This window comes from Onychostoma macrolepis, chromosome 06, assembly GCF_012432095.1.
Source record: "Onychostoma macrolepis isolate SWU-2019 chromosome 06, ASM1243209v1, whole genome shotgun sequence".
Classification (NCBI taxonomy): domain Eukaryota; kingdom Metazoa; phylum Chordata; class Actinopteri; order Cypriniformes; family Cyprinidae; genus Onychostoma; species Onychostoma macrolepis.
Window position 1 is genome coordinate 32,354,741 of NC_081160.1, and position 26,716 is coordinate 32,381,456.

The 26,716-nt window shown below is 33.7% G+C and overlaps 1 protein-coding gene across 8 annotated transcripts in view; it reads left to right on the top strand.

Moving 5' to 3' along the window:
* Window positions 1-26,716, top strand: part of LOC131542001 (potassium voltage-gated channel subfamily KQT member 2) — a 62,798-nt gene that overhangs the window by 17,518 nt on the left and 18,564 nt on the right. For 4 of the 8 annotated variants that reach the window (XR_009271638.1, XM_058778194.1, XM_058778198.1 and 1 more), the window contains exons 4-15: window positions 239-414; window positions 5,475-5,600; window positions 6,769-6,879; window positions 8,207-8,302; window positions 8,961-9,055; window positions 10,361-10,429; window positions 10,609-10,638; window positions 11,454-11,680; window positions 13,346-13,393; window positions 20,009-20,117; window positions 21,403-21,534; window positions 24,654-24,777. Coding sequence is in view for 7 of the 8 variants with exons in the window: in XM_058778194.1 (XP_058634177.1) it covers window positions 239-414; window positions 5,475-5,600; window positions 6,769-6,879; window positions 8,207-8,302; window positions 8,961-9,055; window positions 10,361-10,429; window positions 10,609-10,638; window positions 11,454-11,680; window positions 13,346-13,393; window positions 20,009-20,117; window positions 21,403-21,534; window positions 24,654-24,777 (1,343 nt within the window). In the remaining variant the exon portion in view is untranslated. Of the gene's footprint in view, window positions 1-238; window positions 415-5,474; window positions 5,601-6,768; window positions 6,880-8,206; window positions 8,303-8,960; window positions 9,056-10,360; window positions 10,430-10,608; window positions 10,639-11,453; window positions 11,681-13,345; window positions 13,394-20,008; window positions 20,118-21,402; window positions 21,535-23,257; window positions 23,354-24,653; window positions 24,778-25,310; window positions 25,796-26,716 lie in introns of those variants that run through there. The other 4 variants (XM_058778195.1, XM_058778197.1, XM_058778199.1 and 1 more) reach the window with 3 other exon arrangements.

The following is a 26,716-nucleotide window of genomic DNA, read 5'->3' on the forward strand; positions in this document are numbered from 1 at the left end:
ATTTAGCTTTGACCCAGAAATAAATTAAATTTTACAATATATTCACACATAAAACAGCGATTTTAAATTATAATAATATTTGACAATTTTTACTATACCTCTTTTATTGTACCTCTATCTACACAGAGATCAAATGCATGCCTGTATGCATGAAGTCACTTACTAAATGCATGTAAATTTGTATATTTTCTATCATGCTTGTACATTTAGTTTGATCAGTTGCTGCTGTATTCCTCAGACATCATGGTGCTGATCGCCTCGATTTCGGTTCTGGCCGCTGGAACGCAGGGGAATGTGTTCGCCACCTCTGCCATCAGGAGTCTCCGGTTCCTCCAGATTCTCCGGATGATCCGCATGGATCGGCGCGGGGGAACCTGGAAGCTCTTGGGATCTGTGGTCTACGCTCACAGCAAGGTAACCGAAGATGATAAACACTCCTGAAACTGTTCAGTAAGCAGTAACACTTCCAATATGCTCCTGTAAATCTCATCCCACATTCTGGCGTTGCAACGCGTTCTCACTCCCAACTCGTCACATATTGAAGCTTGGTCAGAATCACTTGGCGTCGCTTTTTGACGCTCAAGGTACCCCTTTAGCATCATTTTTCGACTTGCAGGGTCCTCCGTTGTTTTTAGTTGTTTGTGTTGATTTAATGGTTTGCATGCATTTGTAAAAATACCCTACCCTAAACCTACCCTCCTCTGAACAATATAAAACACGTAACAGGCAAATATAAGTGCAGCCACAGGTATTTATTGCAAAAAATGACCATAAACAAGCAGTATAAAAGCATTACAAATAAGTTGTGTTTCATTCCAAGTCTTCTGAAGCCATACGAAGTCTTTATGCGCAAAGTGTAAAACATAAGGTTTTAATCGCTGAAAATGATCCCACTCTGTTAACACGCTCACATCTCATTTAAAAGCATACTCCCGTCCCGTAGCATGACGCAATCGGTCACGAGACACACAAGAGCCAATAGCATTTCACAACCAAGGTTGACGTAAGGCTTCTTCTGGAGGCATTTTTTGGATTTGCGCACAGACTGCAGCACACAGGATGACGGAGACGGCGATCGCGTCTATTCCTCTCACAAATCAATGGTTTTGCCTCGGAAGACTTGGAATATTAATATTTTTTTAATAAATTATGACAGTAGTTGTCTGTTATATCTAGTGTTTTATTGACAAATGGTAGGTTTAGGGGCAGGGGTTGGGTTACGTGCTCATAAATGTGTAAATAATGTCATATAAATAAAACTGCTGTGACTGTTTACATTGAAAAATCACACCCCAACATATATGCAATAATGGCAATGTAATTACCCAATATATAATTTAATCATGACGATGAAATTCCCAGTATCACGTCGGCATGTTGACACTAAGGGTTTCCTATTTATAGCCTGCAAGTCGAAAAATTATGAGCATCATAAAGCGACGCCAAGTGATCCTGACAAAGCTTCAATATGTGATGAGTTGGGAGTGAGAACGTGTTGGGCATTCACAATATTCACTGTGGGACTTTCATAAGAGATAAAGGTCTATTGGCTCGAGATAAAGCAATTCATTACGCTCATCAAGTCAACCCTATTTACTTAATTAATACACGCATCTGGTCTGATTTTGCATATCATTAGAAGTAAATGCAATTCATGGTAATATCAGTACATATCCATGCAAATTTTAAAGTCAAAATGAAATCAGTGTTAACTTTCTTAATTCAAGTTCCTAGTCTTATTGTGAGTGATTCATCAATGCACGGTGTTCCAATGGAATGTTAATTTTGAGTGTTACTTTTGAATGTTACATTTGAGTGCTGCTTTTGAATGGGGGTGTTACATTTGAATGTTACTTTTTAAACGGAAAGTCAACATGAAATCAATATTATCTTTCTTAATTCATGTTCCTAGTCTTATTGTTAAAGACTGATCAATGCATGTTGTTCCAAATTAATCTAAATTCAAAATGTAACAAAGCATCACTTTCTTTTTCAGCTTCAATATCCTGTCTCTATGCAAAAATATGTCAGATTATGGACATTTTTCAGTTGCAAATGTAATTTCATGTTATTTTAAAACATATTTTGAAGTCTTTTGATGCCCTCAAACAATGCAGCTGAGCATGAATCAACAATATACAAACTCAATTTCCAAACTGCAAAGTCCCATTTCAGTCGCCCTTAAGAAATATTGCGCATAGACCAAATATGATTTTTTTGAGAGGTTTATTGTTGTTCTGGCTGCTCCATGAGGCCTTTGCGGTGCAGATATTGAAGATTGAAACCACAGGAGTCGTTCTGTCATGTGCCATTTGCCAAGCCCAAAATTTCCTGCTCATGGTTGAAGTGGGTTTGAGAAGTCAGATGCTCTCGTGGAATGGATTTAATGGCGTCTTTTTGGCACATGGGGCTGTGTTGAGGAGAGGAGGAAAAGGCCAAAGTGGGGGCGATGCTTAATGAGACATCCTGATGAAGTGTCAGCTGGAGGTTTGCGATCGATAAGCCTTGGCAAGGCATAAACTCATGCTGTAAATGCAGGGCACACGGTCACAGATGGAGAACTGACAGAAACAAGACAGACAGAATATTACATTTAATGCAAATTGCGTTGTGAAGATTTAGTAAAAATGGGCAAAGTTGAAAGAACCTCTAAGAACCTTTTGCTAATGTTCCAATTTTGCATTTCTGAATGTTCCCTGAACGTTTACAGCATCCAGTTTTTTTAAAATGTTTTTAAAACATTTTTCTTGGTTATATGAATGTTACAGAAAACATTTTTCAAGCAATGAAATGTTGCTTTTGAGTGTTACTTTTAAATGGGAGTGTTACATTCGAATGTAGCTTTTAAATTGGAAATTAAGTTTTGAGTGTTACTTTAAATGGGAATGTTACTTTTGAATGTTATCTGAACGTCTGAAACAAGTAGTAAGTAGTAATGTTTCAAATATGCAATTAAAATGTTTTTGTGGTAACATTTTGAGAATGTTATTAAAGTTACATTTTGAGAATGTTACGTCCAGTCTTAAAGAAAAAAAAAACTTGTGACTTGCTTTTTCAGGAACCAGCCACAGATAACTTTGAACAAACATTCTGTTAACGTTATTGTAAAAGCATTTGTTCATAACTTCTGCCAGAATGTTTTGAGAACGTTCCCTGTTCGCTGGGGCAATGATGAGGATGATGCTTCATCTAACAGAGCTCAATGCATTTGGGTACTGTAATGCAACTCAGTGTATTAAAGTAGAAAACACAAACAGTTCTAGAAATAGTTTGCTTGTATCTCATGCACTGATGTTCCTCGGCGGTCGTTGCAGAGAGAATCTATTTTAAGCTCGGCTCGTTTCGTGGTGCAGCTCCATTTTGCGCGATTCCTCAGCAGTTTTGTGCTCTGTGAAAACATACGGGGAACATCGTCTGTTGTCCTGGTGATGAAAACACATTTTCTCTAACAAACGGATGCATTAAAGAAAATGCATGTTCACAATGAACATGCTGAAATATAAATGAGTTTTAAGGGAGTTGCAGTGTGATGTGAGGAAAGGAAAGCCGTCTGTGAAATAGCAGCATTAGTCTGATTAATAATTCATGCCGAGTATATTAATCGAAAGAGGAAAACAGGTTATTTATGTTGTGTTGTGAGAAAAATGAAGACTTGATGATATGAAATTCTCAAACAAATAAACTTACGCCACATTCACAGCAAAATGAAGTTTGGGGTCAGTGAGGATTTTTTTGAAAGGATGCACTAAATTGATCAAATGTGACAATGTTATAAAAGATTTCTGTTTCAAATAAATGCTGTTCTTTTGAACTTTCTATTCACCAAAGAATCGTGAAAAATAAAATGCATCATGGTTTCCATAAAAATATTGCAGCACGACATTAATAATGATCAGAAATATTTCTTGAGCAGCAAATCAGTATATTAGAATGATTTCTGAAGATCATGTGACACTGAAGACTGCAGTAATGATGCTGAAAATACAGCTGCGCATCACAGGAATAAATTACAGTTTAACATACAGTTTATTCACATAGAAAGCTATTTTACACTGTAATAATATTTCAGAATATTACTGTTTTTACTTTGTTTTTGACTTTTTTAATGCAGCATTGGTGAGCAGAAGAAACTTTGTTCAAAATTAATGCAACTCCTTACTGTTTGCTAATTTCTCTTTGTTCACAGACTAAAATGAGTTTTTTTGTTATTGTGGCATCAACTCTTTCTCTCATCAACTCAAGCTCCTAAAAAAAGTGAACCACACTCCTTCCTTTCTAGATGGTCAGTTTTTGGCCAGATTAATCAGAGAAGTGGATCAGACTGCAGTCAAGACGAGTCTGATTAAAGTGTCTTGTCATTCATTCATTCAGATGCCATCATGAGTTCAGTCTCAGGCGACGTCTCTCTCTCAAGGGCAAGAAAGTGAGCGATGCGCTGACGGTGCAGTTTTCGGTCTAAAATGAGTCGCAGTGGCGTAACGTTCCAGCGTCTGTGTTTGAGCGGTGTCCCATTTCTTAGCATCCACAGGAAGGTGCATTTGCAGGAACGAAGAAACGCACATGCTGACAGAGCAAAAACGTTTGGCTTGTTTTAGGAGTTTGCTCACTGATTGTGATTATGGTAGCGGGTGTTCACATCACAGTTATAATTGTTACTAACTAAACTAAAACTATTAAAACATTTTTGTTAATTGAAATAAAGCTGAAAAATATATAAATATTAGATGAAGAACTTATTTCAATTTTCGTTTAGTTTAAGTTGAAGCACTACAAATTGCTAGCTGTAAACAAAATAAATAAAAGCTAAAACTGAACTAAAACTAAAACTGAAATAAAAATAAATAAATTAAACCTAAATAGTAATATAAAAAACAAATAAAGAAAAGAGCACATAACTAAATTTCTAAAAACGTAAGTAAAATTAAAATCAAAATTGAAAGTAAAAACATAAAAGTTAATTTAAAGCATTAATAAAACTATAATAGTTTATAAAAAAATGCTAAAATAACAGGAGGGTTATTTTAGTTTCATTGAGATTCTATTATAGTTTTTTTTTATATATTTCTTTTTTTCAATTTTAGTTAGTTCATTTTGTCATTTTGATTAGTTGCATATGCATAAATCATTTTCATTTTTTTTTTTTTTTTCAGTTTTAGTTATTTCAGTACAAGATCAACTAAATGGAAATAAAAAATGTTGCCTTGGCTACTAGCTGAAATAAAATAAGTTCAAGTTTTTATATTTTATTTTATTTCACTTAAAGGTTTTTGTTTTTCCACCAATTATAACAAAAAATTGTTTTATGGATTTAGTTTTAGTGTTGGTTAACTATAATAACTCTGCATCATACCAGTGTTACAGCCTTGCATTGCTACTTTAGTGCATCATCATTCATGGGTTGCTGACTTTTAAACAGGCAACAAACATCAGAGAAGGAACTTGATATTGACATTTATTGATGGTGTGTTTAACAGGAACTGATCACCGCCTGGTACATTGGCTTCCTGTGTCTGATCCTGGCCTCGTTCCTGGTGTATCTCGCTGAGAAGGAGGATAACGAGATGTTTGAGACCTACGCCGATGCGCTCTGGTGGGGTCTGGTAAGCCCTTCGCATCAACAAACATGCTTGAAGTAATACAGCATATCCACAATCTCTCATAATGCAGTCTGAGATCGATATGATTTCATGAGCAGATTGCATTCGAAGATGTGTTTAATTTGCTACTTCATTCAACCACATTTATGGACGGATGAACACCATTTGTTTTCTTGCACTCGACGTTCTGTAAGTGTTCTGGTGTAGAAGCACTTCTGCATCGCTGGGTTTCCTATTTAAGCTTTATTACAGAGTTAATCAGCACTCAGGGTAGATTCTCGATCAGAGCCAGCGGCTCCTCTCGGGACTCAGTAAAGCGCTGGCGTGATTCCTCTGGAAATAAACTCAAGGACATCAGATCCGCAGAGCTGCAGCTGAAGTTTGCACACAGGACTAGAAGACGAGCGCGTCTGTGAGGATTATTAATTATGCAGTGATGTTTATCGCTCGTTGAGTTTGATGAGATGATATTTCAGAAAGATCACAGAGGAATCATGTGTGGATTGAGTTCGTGCTCTTGCATAATTTAATGACAGTTTTAATATTTATTTTTCTGATTTGATTCTCATCATCTGACCTTTTATAAAAGGATTTCTATTATTTGTTACTTTAATTTGACTGACTGATTAATTAATCAATCCCTTTGAATGTTAATAAAAGGGTAAATCATGCATAAATAAACTATATATATATATATATTGTTATATTTTCATTTCATATTTAATAACAAATTGTCAAGTATTTATGTATGAATATATGATGAGAATCTAATGGGAATCATCATGCATGTATATGTATTCTTAATTAACACTAATTAATTTTTAGTCCTAATCTTAAAACTGACTGGTCTGAAAATATGCTTTTTTTTCTTCTTTTTTTTCTTAGATTTAGATTACATTAGATTCAACTTTATTGTTATAGTGCAGAGTATAGTGCAAGTACAGGGCCAATGAAATGCACGCACATATGTGTGTGTGTGTGTGTGTGTGTGTATATATATATATATATATGTTGTTTTGTTTTTTGGTGTGAAATGTGACCCATTTAAAATAATTGAATATAGAGGCACCTCAGACAGCAGCCAATGACAATGACTGAATTACTGTGCAGGATCTGAACTGATTTCACGGCTAACTGAAAACTGACGGTGGTTTCTCTCAATATCCCACAGATCACTCTGACCACCATCGGCTACGGCGATAAATATCCCATAACCTGGAACGGACGTCTCCTCGCGGCGACCTTCACCCTGATCGGCGTGTCTTTCTTCGCTCTGCCTGCTGTGAGTCTCCGGGGATTCGAGAGGAAATGAACAGATAGATTCGAACAGGCTTTTAATTGAGTGGAGAGAGCAGACGCTGAATTAGATCACTGCAATTTATTATGAATATAACAATCCCACCGGATGCTTAATGTGTTTCTCTGTATGGCAGTTGTGCTTTAATGTAAATGCATCTATGAATTAAGATTCATCATTTCGGATTTATTTTAACCGTAGTTTAAAATTATTATTATAAAGGTGTTCATGTACATTATAATGCATTATATCTTTTCATAAATACGTTTAACCAAATTCAGAGTGCATCTATACATCTTTAATTGTTACATCTATAATTTATGGAATTCTGTTTCTGCAACAGAATATTTTTATTTTTTTTAAAGGTAGACTAATTGCAACGTTTTATCTCAAAATTCAGAACTGCGAGATATAAACTCAAAATTATGACTTTTGTTTCCTGCAATTAAATCTCACAATTCAAAATAAAATTAATTATAAATAATTTTAATAAAATTAAAAAGTAATTGCAACTTTTTATTTTGCCATTCTAAATAGAATACAAATTAAATAATATATATTATTTTATTTAATAATAAATAAAATACATTTTAAAAATAATAATAATAAAAAAAGGTAATACGTATTTTTATTTTACAATTCAGACACAGACAAAAATTGCAAGATACAAACTCAGAATTGTGAGGAAAAGAAGTTGCAATTAACTTTTTTTCCCCTTATTTTTAATTCTGAGGCAAAAACGGGCTTTCATAGAAATTTGTGATTTATAATGGATTTTAATGAAATAAATGTTCTTAAAGCATAACAGTTAATAGATAAGTATTATAAATGTGATTGCAGTTATTCATGAGTTCTTACAGTGGATCATAGGGTGCATTACAAAGAATAAGCAATGCATTAAAAATACTTTTATAATGAATAATATATATAAATGTAAAGTGTTACAAAAATTCTCTAGGGTTGTAGGATATCCTCCCAAGTCCGAAAAGATCATGCAATGAAACTAAGATGAAAAACTCTGAAATCCTTGGATATTTTGACAGCACAAACTCAAATATTCAAATAATAACCATAAATATTCAGAGAGAAGGTGGAATGATTAAACTGTTTTTGCTGCAAAAACCTTGATAGAAACTTTATAACTAGAGCTCAGGGAAAGAAAGAAGCCAATAAAAGAGCAGTTTATCAGAAGATAAGACCCCTTTAATGTCGTGACACTCTATTATAGTGCAGAATAATAGACGACACGGCTCAGTTTCTGGAAGAACTAGGTCCAATCATCATTAACAAAGTTTCTTTTCACACTCCGCAGGGGATTCTGGGTTCTGGGTTTGCCTTGAAAGTTCAGGAACAGCATCGGCAGAAACATTTTGAGAAGCGCAGAAATCCAGCTGCCGGCCTAATTCAGGTACAACACGCCTCATCTCATCATCCCAGATACGCTCAGTGTCATCGGCTCCGGTTAGCTGCGAAAAAACACTGAATTTGTTGAACAAGTGAGAAGCTCTGACACAGTCTGATAGCCTCAAAGAATCAAATGCATCACGGTTTCCACAAAAATATTGTGCAGCACAACTGTTTTCAACATTGATAATAATCAGAAATGTTTCTTGAGCAGCAAATCAGCATATTAGAGTGATTTCTGAAGGATCATGTGACTCTGAAGACTGCAGTAATGATGCTGAAAATTCAGCTTTGATCACAGCAATAAATTGCATTTTACATTAAATTTACATTTACATTAAATTGTAATAATATTTCACAATTGTACAGTTTTGACTGTATTTTTGATCAAATAAATGCCTCTTAAAAAACTTAAAAAAGCATAAAAATCTACCTGATCTCATACTGAGCCCACAAAATGTTTTTTGTTTTTGGTGATTTTTAAGTAATTTGAGCAAACCTCCCCAAACAAACCAAACTATCAGTCTGTGTCATTAAATTTACAGCTCACGTGTCATTATTTACTCACCCTCATGTTGTTTCAAACTTGTATGAATTTAAATTTTTAGGTGAATTATCTAATGCATGGTATATTTTAATATGATAATGATGTCATCTCTCAGGCTGCCTGGAGGTTTTACGCCACAAACCTGAATCGCACGGATCTCTATTCGACGTGGGACTATTACGAGAGGACTGTATCCGTGCCCATGTACAGGTATATGTACTTCTGCACACATTCCCCTCCCCCATCCCCCTCTCTCGCTATCCCAGCATCCCTCTGGGTGTCAGATGAGATCTCCTCAGACGTCTCTGCATCGATCTGCTCACTGACCTTTGAGGCTGTTTTTGTGCAGGTTGTGAAGGTCAACAGTGCTGGCCACACACTCCCTGCCATCATACCTATGCCATGTTTTATTCATGCATCACACTTTGATTTCAAATGTCGAATCAGCAGGGGATGCATGTGATGTTGCATGTCATATGTCATGTGCTGCATCAGCTAATGCTGCTTTTGAGTCATAAGAGAGAGTATATGAACATTAAAGCTTTAGAATTACGTGTTTATGATGTGCCTCGTGCAATACAACACACCTCCACTGTTACTGATGAACTTGTAGCATCTATTGCACTGAATGCATTGGAGTTTAAGAAACAAAGACTGTTTTTAACATTGATAATAATTAGAAATGTATTAGAAATGTTACTTGAGCAGTAAATCATTATATTAGAATGATTTCTGAAGATCATGTGACACTGAAGACTGGAGTAATGATGCTGAAAATTCAGCGCGGCATCACAGAAATAAATTACATTTAACAATATATTCACATAGAAAACAGCTACTTTAAATTGTAATAATATTTCCCAATTTTTACTGTTTTATTGTTTTTAATTATGAATATTTAAATTAATTGAATTCATATTTAAATGAATTCAGCCACAAATTCAGAGCAAAAATCTTTCAAAAACATAAAAAAAATTCTGATCTCATACTCTACTGAGCCAAAAAATTATGTGCAAATGAATCTCTTATTTGTTTTTTAATTCAGGCATTTCTATTATATTAGTGCTCATATTTCATGTTAGAACAAACAGTGTTATTTGTTAGTGATTTGAACAAACCTCCCAGAGTATTTGGTGCATTATAAACTTCAGGTTTACTTCTCTGTAGTCAGCCTATATATTTTCTTTCTGTCTTTTTCTGTCTGTTTAAAAAGTCATTATATTGTGCAAGAGATAGTAGTGTAAAAGTAGTTGTGTGTCTAATGAATATGCATACATAAACACACACACACATATATATATATATATATATTTATGCAAATTCTTGTCTTTTTCCTGTACATTCTCTCTCTACAGTATGTCTCTCTCACAGTCAGTGGTGTATTTATTAATAGTACCTTGTTAGTTTTTTGTCGATTTTTCTGTCCAAAGAAGCTTCCAGATTTACATAAGCATTGCACAGCATTTCCTCTTCACACATCATCCGTGTGCCAACAGACTCTGTGTGTTTTTCCAGACTCATCCCTCCTCTGAACCAGCTCGATCTGCTGAGAAACCTCAAGAGCAAATCCGGCCTCTCCTTTAGGTGATGGGAAACGGCGACTTTTATTTCTGATTCTCTCAGATGAATAGTTAATGAGTTAATGAATTGTATTGCGCCATTTCAAGCTAAATTGATACATTTTAATATTTATTAGATAGTTTAGTTTGTGAAAGGACTTCTATCATTGCATTAAAAAAGTATGATTTTGTTTTCTAACACAGGAAGGAATCCCAAACAGAACCCTCTCCGAGGTTAGTAAAATCATGTGCACCGTACATATCAATGATCTAATACTTCTCAGGCACCACAGATGCTAAATGTGAGTTGTAATGCTTTCTTTTGTATGCATCATGTCCGTTTGGGTGTCATCAGCGCCGCCAGCGCAGGATGTGTTTCATGGACGTTGTTTGTGTGCAAATATTTTGCCAGTCCATGCAAGTCCACATCAATGGACACAGTGTGTGTGTGTGTGTGTGTGTGTGTGTGTGTGTGTGCGTATATTAGTTTGACCTTGTTTGTGTGCAGACAGATGTGTGGCGTTTAATAAGTCAAATGCACATGAATACATCCGCCCACGTTTCAACAAAACACTGAAACACATGTTGTGAAGACAGTGAATCTCTACAGGAAGCACTTTATTATAACCTTCATTGACTTATATTTAGGCTTAAATATTGTTTTGATTGTAAATATAATGATTTATAGTGTGGAAGCAAAATTAATGGCAGGCTCTTGAATTAATGAAAATTTAATGCACACTCAAGGTGGTTATGCAATGCAAAATTACTCTTATTTATGCATGTTTCATAGGCCTGCAATCACAATAAATGAATCAACATCCTTGATATGTGTCAACCAATCAGAATGTGTAAAATGGTTACATGAATTTTGCCAAATCAGGTAAAACTCCTGGGTGAATGTCAACTTATAGTGGAGTTTTCTAACTTTACAGATCATTTTCAGTAGTTTTTGTGTGTGCTCGACACAAGTACTTTTTCCTAACATCATAACTAAAGCATCTGCAAACCCTCAGTCTCTAACTTCAACACTCTTCCACCCTTCACAGTCAGAAAGTGAGCCTGAAAGAGCGTGTGTTCTCCAGCCCGAGAAACTCCGCAAACAAAGGGAAGAACTCTCCTCTGAGTCAGCAGCCCCTGCGACGTTCTCCCAGCGCTGACAACAGCAACGAGGACAGTCCCTCCAAAGTACCCAAGAGCCTCAGCTTCTGCGACCGCAGTCGAGCCAGACAGGCCTTCCGCTTCAAAGGCGCCGCGTCCCGCCAGAACTCAGAAGGTGAGGGAAAGCAACCCGTTCCTGTGCGCTTATCCAGTGTTGCCTTCTGTATCTGTCCACTTTGGTCGTGGTTTGGTAGTTGTAGAATGTTACATTTGTTACAGTTGTTACCTAGTGTCACATACACAGAATGTCACATAGACAGAATGTTACAGAGTGGTAGTTGTAGAATGTTACATTGTTACAACTGTTACAGAATGTTACAGAGTGGTAGTTGTAGAATGTTACATTTGTTACAGTTGTTACCTAGTGTCACATGCACAGAATGTTACATAGACAGAATGTTAGAGTGGTAGTTGTAGAATGTTACATTTGTTACAGAATGTTACAGAATAGTAGTTATAGAATGTTGCATTTGTTACAGTTGTTACCTAGTGTCACATACACAGAATGTTACAGAGTGGTAGTTGTAGAATGTTACATGTGTTACAACTGTTACAGAATGTTACAAAATAGTAGTTGTAGAATGTTACATTTGTTACAGAATGTTACATACACAAAATGTTACAGAATAGTAGTTGTAGAATGTTGCATTTGTTACAGTTGTTACCTAGTGTCACATACACAGAATGTTACATAGACAGAATGTTACAGAGTGGTAGTTGTAGAATGTTACATGTGTTACAACTGTTACAGAATGTTACAAAATAGTAGTTGTAGAATGTTGCATTTGTTACAGAATGTTACTCATCACAATTAAAAGTTGTAGATTCAAATGCAACAAGTAACAATTTGTGAAGTGCAAGACCTTCATTATAGTTTGTATATTTGAAGTTGCAGTAGATGCAACAGAAAAACTAGTGCCTGGTTGAGGAATTATACACCGGTCTTGTGTTTGAGATTGTTTTAAACTGGTTAGACATGTCCACGTTCACTTGAATAAGATGCATTGAGATTTGTAGAAGAAGGCATGAAGACAGAAATTTGATTAATTTTATATAATCCAGATTCAGATTTAAGTTTCACACATCAGGATTCTTATTCTGTCTTTCTGTTGTGCCATTGCATGTTATTTTTGCAGTGTTGTATTGTGATCAGTGTAATTCTTTCTGTCAGCATTATTTGTGCATATCAAATTTATCTTAGTATAATCGAATCACGTGTTGCTTTTACTGCCAGTTTTTTTGTGGAGAAACTGAAAGTTCTTGAGTTGAAGATTATGAGCTAATTATTTTATTAGCTAAAATGTGCTATTAATTTATGTAAGCTATTTAACATAAGCTAGTTTTATGATTGGTATGAATGCAGTATATGATTTCATGGCATGTATTATGGCATAAATATATATTATTTTACATACCAATCATAACATTTGGCCTGAATCATTAGGCTGTGTGTTGGAATATTGAAATATAATTTATGAAAAGGTTTGTGCTTTGGTTACACTTTCCACAAAGTGCAAATTCACTGCTTATTTTCAAGTAAATGGTTTTTAGAATCCTTGACCTTTCGTTTAATAATGTACAGTTTCAGATGACTAAATATAAAGGCAGTCAGCTGTGAAACTTAATAAAACTATTTGACAGAATCAAGTGGACGGCAGCTTGTGGAAAGTTGACCTTTTGTAATCCATGTGTGTGTTTATGATTTTCCCCTCGTTTTTTCTGATGAATGTGGATCCTGATGCTGTCCTTTCCGTTTCTATTTTGGATGCTGATGCTAAAGTGCTCATTGAGATGCAAGAGGAAGATTTGAGACACAGGAACTCTCCAGGTCAGGCAATCCAGATGAGTCGGGCTCCCATTCAACCACTTAAAACCAAAGCAGCATATTCAGTCAAACTAACCAGCTTCAGTCACGGCACGACTACCAGTCTGCAAATATGCTTTGAGTTTGGTTTGGGCTATGATTAACATTTTACGTATCTTACATGCTTTATAAAAATAGTATTTTATTGAATTTATTTGCATTAATTGAGCAATATCACTATATGGACAAAAGTATTGGGACACCCCCATGTTTGACTACTTTAGTCATTTCCATGAGTACAAATCTTAATGTTTAAGCATATAATGATATTCTAGGGAATTGTGTTCTTCTAATTTTATAGCAACAGTTTGGACAGGACCCTTTTGTATTCTAACATGACAATGCCTCTGTGTATAAGGCAAGGCTTAAAAAGAAACGATTGATTGAGTCAGTGTGGAAGAACTTGACTGGTCTGCAGAAACCATTGGTGTGACTTTAAATGCAGACCTTGAGCCAAAAACTCATCAGCAAACACCAGTGACTTGTACATATGGGTACAGTCATTTTAAACACTTCCAAAACTGTTGCAACAGAGATGGAAATATAATTTTTAAATACATGAATTAAGTTTCCATCTTTGTAGCCACAGTTTTGGAAGTGCCTTTTTCTGTTCTAAAGAAGGGGGTGTCCCAATACTTTTGTCCATATGCTAGTCATTGGAGTTTTTGGCTCAAGGTCTGCATTTAAAGTCACACATTTCATTTTGAACATTGCCTTATACACAGAGGCCAAACTGTTGCAGTAAAATTAGAAGCCCACAATTCCCTATACTATCATTATATGCTTTAACATTAAGATTTGTACTAAAGTAGTCAAACCTGTTCATAAGAAGGTGGTGTCCCAATACTTTGTTCATATATTGTATCATACACAATCATATTGTTGCTCTGAATATTAACATGTGATTTCATTAGTCCAGTTTAATTCCTTATGTGTTTTAATTGGGTTTCATTCAAAGTAAAGCTCAAGGGTCTCTTGACTAAAGCTCTCACTTATACAGCATGCTAAATGTATTTATTAATTTTTTTTCCCATTTAAAGCTACAGTATGTAAGATTTTCTGTTCTTGAATGACTGCACATCTCTCAAGACTGCTGGGATGAATTTAAAGAGAGACTCAATTGAGAATTTTCATGGCATTATGGCACAACGTGAGTAGTAGGGTACAACGGGGCTAAAGGCGCCTTTTGATATTATTTTCCTCTAAAGCAGTAGATGGCACAAAAACGTGGCGTGGCACTTTCCTAAACATTTGCTTTTCAAGATGCACGTATAAATTTTTTTCTGATCTTTGACGTGATCGCGCGCAAAGTAGGGTATTTGGGGTAAAAGCGCCCCTGCTGTTGCGCACAGTAATTAACATGATAATTAATAGATGGCTGACTTTTCCATTTGTTGACATGACATGGTTAGATTCAGATGATAAATATCATATATTATGCCGGGTGTCCATATTAGAGATAATCACCATGTTTATAATGAAACCATCATATTTAAAAACATGATATTAATCATATCAAATAATAAAATATAATTTGTTGTCACTACTGTAAATAAATTCAATTATTATTGTATCTCCTTTAATACTTTCAGAATCTTTACTTATTAAAATGATTTTGTTTCTGTATTTTAAAATATATATTTTTATATTAACATATTTTAATGACAGTATATTTATTGCACAAAAATTAATACTTTTCTTTTTCAAAATAAGCAAAAAATAGTACAAACTTTGCTAAAGTCATTGTTTTGAACAAGTATTAGACATTATTTTTAAAAAAACATTATTTTAGCTGAAGTATTTGTATCAATACCGTGTGCCCCTTGCCACCTCATGCATTTATAAGATTTTTAAACAAAATAAACAACTTGAATGATTTATTTTCACACAAAATCTTTTGCTCCATTAATGTTCAATACAACACATATATATTTTTTCTGCAATTATACATTTTAGGTACAGTGAATAGCGCATTTTTTTTTATTTTGGCTAGACTACAGTTTCGTGTCACCTTAAGTCTTTATTTATAGCTAATGGTAGCCAACATATTCATAATTCATATACAGAGTTTTATATGATTGAGTTTTAACTGTTTTTTTAATATGTTTAACAGACAATTACACAATTTTGATTTTGTGATCCAACCACATCAGCATCAGAGCTCTGTGTGTCTTTATCACGCATCACTTTATTTTAATATTATTAATCACCCCAGGATGATTCTGAAAGAAAACTCTGCTGTTGCTGTAGTAACAGAACTTTCATGCACATTTGATTGACAGATAAACTGCACGCTCTTATTTCAGTGTTGTTTTTTATTATGTGGATATTTCAGCTACCAGTTTGATTCGTACATTAATTTGAACAACATTAACAACATGTGTATCTTTCCACACAACGTTTCTTTCTGTCTGTGTCTAATAATAGCCATAGGTCGCACTTTCTCTTTCCATTTGCTCTGTTTTGTCAAACACCGTACTTCAAGCTCATCGATGCATCTTTGTTAATTCCTGAAGTTAACTTTTATATTTACTGTTTTGGACTGCTGTCTTGAATTGGGTGCAATACCTGTGAGTTGTTCTAAATGTGAAACTACGCGTCTCTTCCTCCCATGTAATAAATGCACTAATAATCCTGTATCATGTGAACGCAATGTGCAAATTTTGGTGCACAAAGACACCAGGACAATCTTAGGAGATGCTCCAAATTTCATGTAATTGCGCCTATAGAAATGCTACAATTAGGAAGCTACGTATCTCCACAACTCCTTTTGATTGAGGAAGCTGATTAAAATTTGGTTTGTTTGGATCCAGTTTATTTCCCCTTCTATACTGAGTACATCACAGCAGTCTGAGAATATGCCAGTCTGTAAAGTCTTACCTGCTTTAAATGCTGGACTGTCCACTATTCTTTCTGTTTGATTTTGAGCAATGAAAAATATTAGTTAAAAATCTGTTGTGTTCTTTTGCTAAAATGCTTGCATGTTTAAGATACCTTTGAAAACCTTTAGCATGATGAACTGATTTAAAAAAATTTTTATTATGCTCTAAAATGAAATCTTTTTTTAGTTAGTACTTTTATTTTTACATTTTATTTTACACGTGAACCTTTAAAAAAAAAAAAAGAAGCTAATTAGACAGTGTTACACTCTGAGAAATAAAGGTACAAAAGCTGTCACTGGTGCAGTACCTTTTCAAAAGGTACACTATTGTACCTATTAGGTTCAAATATTTACACATTAAATACCCTTTAGGTACAAACATGTACCTTTTGAAAAGGTACCGCCCCAGTGACAGCTTTTGTACCTTTATTTCTGAGAGTGTATCAATCTAATAATGTTACTAATAATGTTGTAAGTCCCATTGCCTGTGAAATATATTCAATGTCCTAAAACATGCATATATTCATAATTATTGGTTTCTGGCTACAAATTTGACATTTTAGCTACAGTAACAGATTAAAAAACAACAAAACTGAATCAAATTACATTAAAATCCAATCAAAGTCCTGGTACATTCCAGAACACAAAATTTCATATTGCACTTATGTTTTTTACACTGATATGCATGAGATAATTTGTGGTGCAACTAAACCTTCTGTATTTCATGTTGTGTATTTTTAAAGATTTTTTCTTCAGTGTTCTTTTATGAGTCATGAGCTTTTTTAATAGTAACAGTATATTAATGATTTTCCCCTTCTTTTCTCATTTTAGTTTTGTTTTTAGAAACATCTAGCAATTTCAGCTTGCAATGCTGTACTTCTGTTTAGTAATGATGCTGTAAAGTTCATGAAATATCTTGCTGTCTTCTATAAATTGCTATCAAGATATCAGATGGTTAGCATATTATAAAGGCAATGGAAAGTCAAAGAAAACCTTGTGATTGCAAGAATGTCCACCTGATGTCTTGTTAGTGTGCAGAATTCAGTTTGCACCTTCATTTGAATGTCATTTCATTGTATTTAAAAACTGACACTCTTTGAGTATTTGTATCTGAACATTTCACTTCATGCAAGAAAGAGTGTGTGTCATTTCTCTGAAGGTGAATCGTTTATTTGAAGCACTGAAGCTTTGGATAACTGCACAACAAAATCTGGCTTTAGAACTAAATCTGGTTCACCTTCAGATAATTTACAAGTTTCAGAAAATTCTGAATGTGTTTTATTTTTCATTATTATGACCATTGTTCCTTGAAGTTATCGATTATAAGCAGGTCTGTTTTGTTGTTGTTTTTGTAACTTTATTACTATCTCTCCTCCCCAAACTATCGCAGCAATTGAAGGGTTAATCAGTAAGCGATTATCAAAGAGGAGCTTGTTTTTTTACCAACCTTAGAACTAGTGCTAGTGGATGGCAGCAAACTTTGCTCTTTTACTTGCATGTGAGGAGAACTAGTTAGTCCTGAGGATGAAAAGTTAATGCAATGAAGACCACAGAGCTGTGGAACAACTAGTCAACCTCATTAAACTGGTGTGAGACCGTCATTATTCACTCGAGGGTCTGGAGCCGGACGGTTGTTTTGAGGCTCTGTGGTTTATTTGGCATAATAAGCACAGGTAGATTTATTTGTACGCACCTGTCCTGTGCCAGATGGCCTGTGCTAACTAATGGGAACACGGGAGAAAGAAACTGTGACCCAAAATGACAGATGCAATCGTTTTGCATGAATATGAGAAAATGGGCTGGTTAGTGTTATTTAAAGGGACAGTTCACCCTAAAAATGAAAATTAACTGTTAATTTACACACCCTCAGGCCATCCAAGATGTAGGTGCCTTTTTTCTTTAGTAGAACAATAAAGAAGATTAATAGCTGAAATCGTGTTCCATGGTGATTCATAAAATGCACTTCAGTGGCTACCCTTTTTTTTTTTTTTTTTTTAATCAAAGAACATAAAACTAGTCCCCGTGGCTCCTGATGATATATTGAGATCTTGTGAAGCGCAGTGATCAGTCTGTGCAAAAAACTGAACATTATTTACAACATTATTACCTGTAAACCAGAGCCTCAGGCAAACGGTTCAGTTTATAATAGTGAAAGTTTTTATGGTTTCTCATTGTTTATTTAAAAAGTGAGTTGATGAAGACTAGTTTATTCACTTTATATGTTCATGGAAACTAATCATATTTCCCCATTTGCCTGAGGCTCTGGATTACAGGTAATAATGTTGTAAATAATCTTGCACAGGCCGATTGTTTCACTTCATAAGACCTCAGTATATATCGCCAGGAGCCAATTAATGTTGTGTGCATTTTTGTGTTTGTGACATCACTAAGGGCCACAGTTTCAGATAAAAAAAAAAAACATCTTGGACAGCCTGAGGATGAGTTAATTAACAGCACATTTTCAGTTTTGGTTGAACTGTTCCTCTAAGTGTTAATGACTCTAAATCAGTGGTTCTCAACCGATGAGAGTCGTGACCCAAAAGTTAGTTACAGATCTGTTTTGATAAAGAAAATACGGCCTGTATAACATTAAATGCTGGTTTCAGGTTTGGCATTGTGTTGGGTGTTCAACATAAAGTGAGTTGAGAACCGCTGCTTTTAGATTCAAGGTAGTTTAGACGAGTCCAGCACTGAGGTATCACTGGTTGAGTACAAGTTTAATCAATCACCAGTACTCTAGAAAATCATTTAAAACAGTCAATTAAACTGAAGAAAGCATTTCATTATGGTCATTAACATATTTGACAGATGCCTCAGTGCTTTATTAACTCACTCGTAGTCAAACACTTCATTAAATAATGTCTTTTGACAAAAACGTGTCAGCATTTCTACAAAAAAGTCAGTGTGCTGAAAGAATTATTAATTTAATTGTATGGCAAAGTCCATTGCTGTTTGCTTTTACAGCAGCCTCAAAAAACAGTTTGGACTTAAGTTACACTTAAATGTGTCTGAATGTCACTGCATTAGATACAAAATATCAAATCTGCACAATTTTGCAAGTTTTTTTTTTTTTTTTTTACTTCATAACTTGATGCTTGATGTAGTTGTAGTTCATTAAATTAACTATGAACACGTTTCACTAACATTTAAATTACACAAATACTTTGCACTGTAAAAATATGTATTTTTCAAAGTACATTATTGGAGTGTGTTTTATCAGAAAATTTTATTATCATGTTTTTTTTTTTTTAATTGATTGTAATTTGTTATAAATTTCAGTCTCCGTATTATTTATTTATTTACCTATCGTTTTAAACCAGCTAGCATTAGTGAAATTTGCTAGCGATTTTTGAGTTTTTTATTGTGTTCATATGTATTTAATTTTCTTTTTAAAGCAACTTATTTAACATCTTCAATTTAAACATTAAATTTATTATCTAATTCAGTTTAACTGTTTAAATGTCCAGATGTGTTTTGGGGTCACTGTATGGCTTTGTTATTCTTTGGGCCACAGTTGTCTTGGATCCCCCGTGATGCCCGTCTCGTAGCTTTATAAAGATTGCACTGACCAGTCTGGTGTGGGACTGAGCTAGTTAACCGAGTTAACGGCTGCAGCTCTGCTAAGTTTAGGTTTTTGGAGGGTTTAGGGGGTTTGTGCACTAACTCCAGAGTCCTGCTGTCCGTGTTGTGTTTTTTAGAAGCCAGCCTTCCCGGAGAAGACATTGTTGATGACAATAAGAGCTGCCATTGTGAGTTTGTCCCTCAGGATTTAACGCCGGGACTAAAAGTTACCATCAGGGCCGTGTGGTAAGCAAAGATGAGACAGGCAGCATCCATCAGACGAGTAATATTATTGATAAAACTACAGCAGTCTGCATCACATAATATTACCTCATAAACGCAGTCTTTCCTGAATGTAAGTTACAAAACATGTTACATTCAGTCTTTTGAATCCTTCGTTACATTCACACTTTCATTGCTCAGATCATGCCAGCAACTCTTATGCATGAGATATTTTGAATATTGATGGTCGGTATCAAGCCTGAAAAAAAAAAAATAGATCAGTGTCTGGGACTCAGTTATGAAGTAAATCTCACAAAAACATGTTCAGGTCATGTTTTACTGCAAGATTAAAAGTGAAAATCCTAGTTGTTCAAAACTATAACCATAATTATTTTTTTTTTTTTTTTTAAACAGTTTCTTTACTTAAATAAAATCAAATAATAATATATTTTTTTATTATTTTAATTATTGTAACTTGTTTTATATATTTTATGTGAATTTTTTTTATTTTGAACTTATTTTATTTTTTGTTTTATTTCTCACTTTTATTTAATTGAACTTGATTAGCTAAAATAACTAAAAGTAAAGCTGAAATAAAAATGTATAAAAACTATATAAAAAAAAAATTAAAAAAGACAAACCACAACAAAATTGTTAAAACTTTCATACAAATGAAAATGAAACTAATTCAGAATATTAGTGAAAACTGTAGTAGCATCTCAGTCATACTAAAATCACACTGTGTCCAAGAAATACCTGTTATTTTAGTATCATTGTGATAATATTATTATTTTTTTTTTATTAAGTTTATTTACCTTTGAATTAGTTTTTATCATTTAGTCATTTTGTTGTGTGCTTTTGTCATTTTTATTAGTTTTTGTTTTAATATGGTTTAATATAACCATATAGTTTTTATTCATTTTCATTTCATTTTTTTTTTTTTTTTAGTACATAAAATTAAACTAAATTAAAATGAGAAATGTTGCCTTGGCAACTACATGAAATAAAATAAGTACAATTTGAAAAAAATTAAATTTTATTTTATTTCAAGTAATAAACTAGCCAAAATAAAATGAGTTTGAGAAATTAATTTTTTTTAAATATTTTGTTTTATTTCAGTTATTTATTTATTTATTTAATGGTTTTAGTACTATAAATAGGTAATCAAAACATATGTTCTTGTTTCTTTCTTTATATTTTTGGGTGAAATATGACCTGGACATGTTCTCGAAAGCTTCTTTGAGATTCAGCCTTTGTTTTTGTGTGCAGTGTTAAGCGTGATAATGTGTGTGATTGTTTGTCCCTGCAGCATCATGAGGTTCATGGTGTCCAAGCGAAAGTTTAAAGAGAGTCTGCGGCCGTACGACGTGATGGACGTGATAGAGCAGTATTCGGCCGGACATCTGGACATGCTGGCGCGCATTAAAAATCTGCAGTCCAGGCAAGAGCAGATACAGCTGCTTCTCTTTCTCTCTTCTCTTCACGCACTCCTCACACCGTCGGATATGACAGTGACGCTTGACTCATACATACTAGACAGTGTTGTGTTGTGTTGTGTTGTGTTTTGCATGGCTCAGTTTCCTAAACGTCTCTCACTGGTTTGATGTCCATATCCGTCAGAATCAGAACTATCCTCACATGTATGTATATGATACTGAAAACCGGCTCGAACGCTGTCTTCAGTGGCTTTTGTTGTGTTTAAATGCCTCCACTGAGAAACATTATCTACATTTTCATTTATTGAGATACAATGATATTTTAGCAGTTCAGAGCAGCATATGTGGGTCAATAATGATGTGGGACTTATTTTTATTTAACAGATCTATTCATTTATTCAAAAATAAATAAAAAGGCAGTTAATACTTTGAAAAACTTTGATGTAGGATTTATTTTGAAACAATTTTCACTCAGAAATTGTTGGTAAATTTCACAAATACTAAGAAATGGCGAGTAACACACTGAATTAAATGCGAAATTTTCTTGTATTTTCTTGTAAAACCTACTCCAATAATCTTTGTTTTATTTACAACTTTGAATTAGTTTTTATTTTTTACAGTGATAATACCATCATAACGGTGTGTTTCAAAAGTATCAGATCATTTTTTTATGACATGGCAAATTTAGTTTTCAAATCATAAAACCCTAAGAAAATGTGATATTCATGATTCAGAAATATACGGTATTTGTAACAATATTTTTATTTATGTTTTAGCTTTAAAATAAATTTGAAAATATGTTTAAGATTTGTAAACTCAAGATTTAATGAAAATATTTTCGATTTTATTAGATCAAAATGTGATGTTCTTTATCAGAGAAAATTTGATATTCATGATTCAGAAATTCATATTTGTACAAATATTTTTACCTTGTAAAATATAAAAATGTTTTAAAAAGATTTAAGATCTGTACACTTAAGATGCAATGAAAATATTTTATTACGTTTTATTAGATAAAATATTTAAGCATGAAAGATTTTATTATTTTATGTCATGTAAAAATTTATATAATAAATAATGAAATATCATAAAATAAAATCTTTCATATATTCATTTCTGACATTAAAACATTTAAAACAGCAAAATAAAATGTAATTAGATAAATGATTACATTTGAAATATTTTGTTATTTATTAATGTATATGAATAAATACATTTTAAATTATAATATTTTTAAGTCATTAATTGAAAGTTTGGTTGAAAATAATATTAAAGCTTCTCAATGCCATATGAAACCAACATATATTTATACATATATTTAAAAATATATTTTATATAATGAAAAATTTAAAAATATAATGAAAATATTTTAGATAAAATATTTAAAGCTGAAATATTTTGTTATTTTATTCTATATTTTATTATTATTTATTAATATTATTAATTATTAATATTAATATATTTTAGCCCAGTCCTCCTGTATGAATAAATGAATGTGGTTGTGGTTTGACATGTAAATATATTCCTGCTTATAAATAAGCACACATTTTGGAAACATTACTGGCATACTTTCATCACATGTTGATCGCTGACAGCAAGCGCGAGAGCTTTTTACAGTAATGTCTGGAATATATTTGGAGGGTTTATTGTTGTTGTTGGTTTGGGTTTGCGCTGCTCGTGTCACGTCATTCTGCATTCTGCTGTCCTCTACTCTATTTGCTTTGCCAGGTTAGATATGATATTGGGTCCTCCGGGCCCCAGCACCCCTCGTCAAAAGAAGTGTTCAACCAAAGGAACCAAAGAGTCGCCCCAGTTGTCTTCTAGGTTAGGACATCTCCCGGGCCTGCGTTAGATCTCTCTCGCTCCAGAGACCAACCAAGAAACCTGCTTCTGTTTCAGACTACATGGCTAGTAGAAACTGAGCTACCTAAACACACTAGGCTATTATTGCATCAAGCCTGAACGCTCCGGGCGGCTTCTGATAATCAGCTCCTAATTCACTTCATGACCTTTGTTTGCTGTGACCGAAGGGTTTTGTAGAGACGTTTAGTCGAGGGGAACCAAATACCACATTTCGGTGAGTTACTAGTCATGTAGCTGAACTAAAACTGGTTGAGCTAGTTTGCCTGCACCGCTGTGTGGAAATGAAGCGTTGCGGCATCAAGAAGCAGCAAATGGAGATGCACATGTCTGAATGGTCTTTAATTTCATTTAGCATCGCTGTTTTTGCGTATGCATGTCGGCATGGCGTTTTTTCAGGCATGCCACATGATGCACAGTCATTTTTCCTCATGCTTGATTGATTCCCACCGATCTCTTTTTTTTAAAGCAGCCAAACAACACATCCGATGCCGTATTTAGACGGAGTGTCTCGGATCAGACGCACCCCTGCTAGTGTAGTCCATCAGCTTTGGATAATGTGTCAAATGTGCAGCTCATACTGTAATATGCAACTAAAGATGTGATTTCACTTCGACACATTGTTCAAAAGTGGCAAATATCAACAGAAAACGTCCGTCTGGAGGGCCTGACTCTTTCTGTCCAATCATCTCTGTCTGTCTGCGTGTGGACACGCCCTCTCATTATCAAATCCCTCCCTCTGCATGCATTCATTTAATTTCTCACACTGCTTTGTGCTTTAAGATAGAATACATGGTGTATTATTTCTTAAAGTTAACACTTTATACATCTTTCATACGAATGTTGTTGTTATTCTGACAGTTCACATATATAACGTGATAAATAAACATGTAAGAGAAATATTTATTTGATGCATTTTGATATACAGTATATATAAAATGATATTAATATTAACTATATATATATATATATATATATATATATATATATATATATATATATATTCGTGTTATAAATATATATAAACATATTATTATATTTATTATATATTATTTTTAAATCTACAATTTAAAAGAAAATCTAGTCTATTTTACAATTGGTGAATATAAAAAAAAAATGTATTTCTGTGTTTCTGTGTTTATCCATGTTTAATGTGTAATGAATCACTGATTGACACATTTTCTCCTAAAACAGATTTTTTTAGTTTGACTCTGAGTTATGAAGTTTTTATTCTAGATGTTTTATGTCTTTAATTGATTGTTAGAGTCGATCAGATTGTTGGTCGAGGTCCTTCAATAACAGACAAGGATCGTCCTAAAGGAACCACGGACGCAGAGCTGCCAGAGGATCCCAGCATGATGGGACGGCTTGGGAAAGTGGAGAAACAGGTTAGTCACACCTGTTCGCTGATTGATTTATGATATATACATATTGTTTAATGTTCAATTTTGCTACTGATAGAAAGAAATACATTTAAAATTATTCTTTATATGACTTTTTGAATTATTAAATTTAATTTAAAAAGCATGTTATAGAACATTAAGAGGTTGTTTCGTTGTTTCTGAATAACTAAATTCTTGAACTAAATAATTTTTTTTTTTAAATGTTAAGTATAATTTCCTTTTTTAAATGTCAAGTTAGGGTTGGGTGATAAATCGATTTTATTGAATGTTACTTGAATGTGTAGTTTACATCGACTTGTTTGAATGAAAATCGGTTTTCTCTTTAACATCCACGACGCTCCCCTCTGGGCTCCCGTAATTCCGAATATTTCAATACTTTCTCTCACCTTTTATCATTGGGTAATTATCATACTGTATATAAAATTGTGGGAATCAGGGAGCCACTATTATGCCTGGCATTGAAACTGGTTTTGAATGCACGGTCGCTTTTTAGTTTCACTTTCACTTTCACTTTCGAGATTCGAGATTCGCTATAGCACGTACTGCGGCAGTACTTACTACACATTTTACAAGATTAGATGTTTGTCAGTGGTGCTCAAGATCTGCAAATCATTCGTCATCATCCTCGGTCATCTCTCCTTACTCTGTTTATGTGGTAAGTGAAATTTTATGTACTGTAATGTAACTGTAACAGGCAACCATTAGCAAGCGTTATTTGTTTTCCGTGCCTTTCTGGCACACCCCCCTAACCCCCTAACACCCCCCTAACAATGTTTCACCATTGTTACACAAGCCAAAAAACAACCTACAGTCACTGATATTTAATGCTGTTGAATGTTTTGTTTGCACTTAATCAGAACTATCTCCTATCTACTGAAAAGCAAGATGTTAAACTTGTGTTTAAAGAAAACTTATCAAAAAGGGTCACATCATTTTATGTTATGTTACGCTATGTTATGTTACATTTTCACTGTTTACAATGACTGGGCCTGCCATCTTGTCTTTTTGGCTTGTTGTTTCTGATGGCACTTTCAGATCAAATTCCAGAAGGGAAAAATCTAAACAAAAAGTTAAAACTTGTTTTGAACAATTTCTTTGTCATCTGCAGAATGATTTTAAGTAGGTGGGAAAAAATCGATTTAAATAGTAAATTGGATTTGTTGTGAAAAAATCTGGGATTTTTTTTTTTAGGCCATATCGCCCAGCCCTATGTTAAGTATAATGTTTAAGTATCAAATTATTTTTGAATCATAATTATAATGTGTTGTTATATATTGAACAATGTACAGTGTATTTTATGTATTAAATAGTTTTAATAATAACTAAAATGTTTATTTTATGTATTATTTTTTATTATCATAACTTGAAGGTTTAATTTTTGTATTAAATAAATTTTAAATCGTATTTAATATGTTAATGTATTGAATTAACTTTTAATTATAACAAAAATGTTTATTTAAAAAAAATATTGCTTCTGTATTAAAATTGCTTTTTTACATTATTTGGACACTCTTTGAGAGATTTACCAGGCTATTTTATTTATTATATTAATTATCCTGAAGTAAATCTAATATATGAGCTACCTACCAAAAAAAAAATAATAATAATAATTGGTTGATTGGACAAATAAATGCAGATGCTCCTGTGAATATTCAGCAATATTTTGGTTAATTTTCATAGAACAAAATGCTGCTACAAGTTTGTTTAGCCATCTTTGACTAGTGTAGTAGCATGGAGATGAGTTCACTTTAATGTGATTCACCCATAATAACCAAGGGCCATATTTACTAAACAAGGCAAATTAGTGCAAGAGCACAATTCCAAAAAGCAGATGGGCGTGAAAATTTCTTCAGGTGATTTACTAACAATACACAAATTAAAGAACACAGACACAACATCTCATTTACATATCGACCAATGCAAT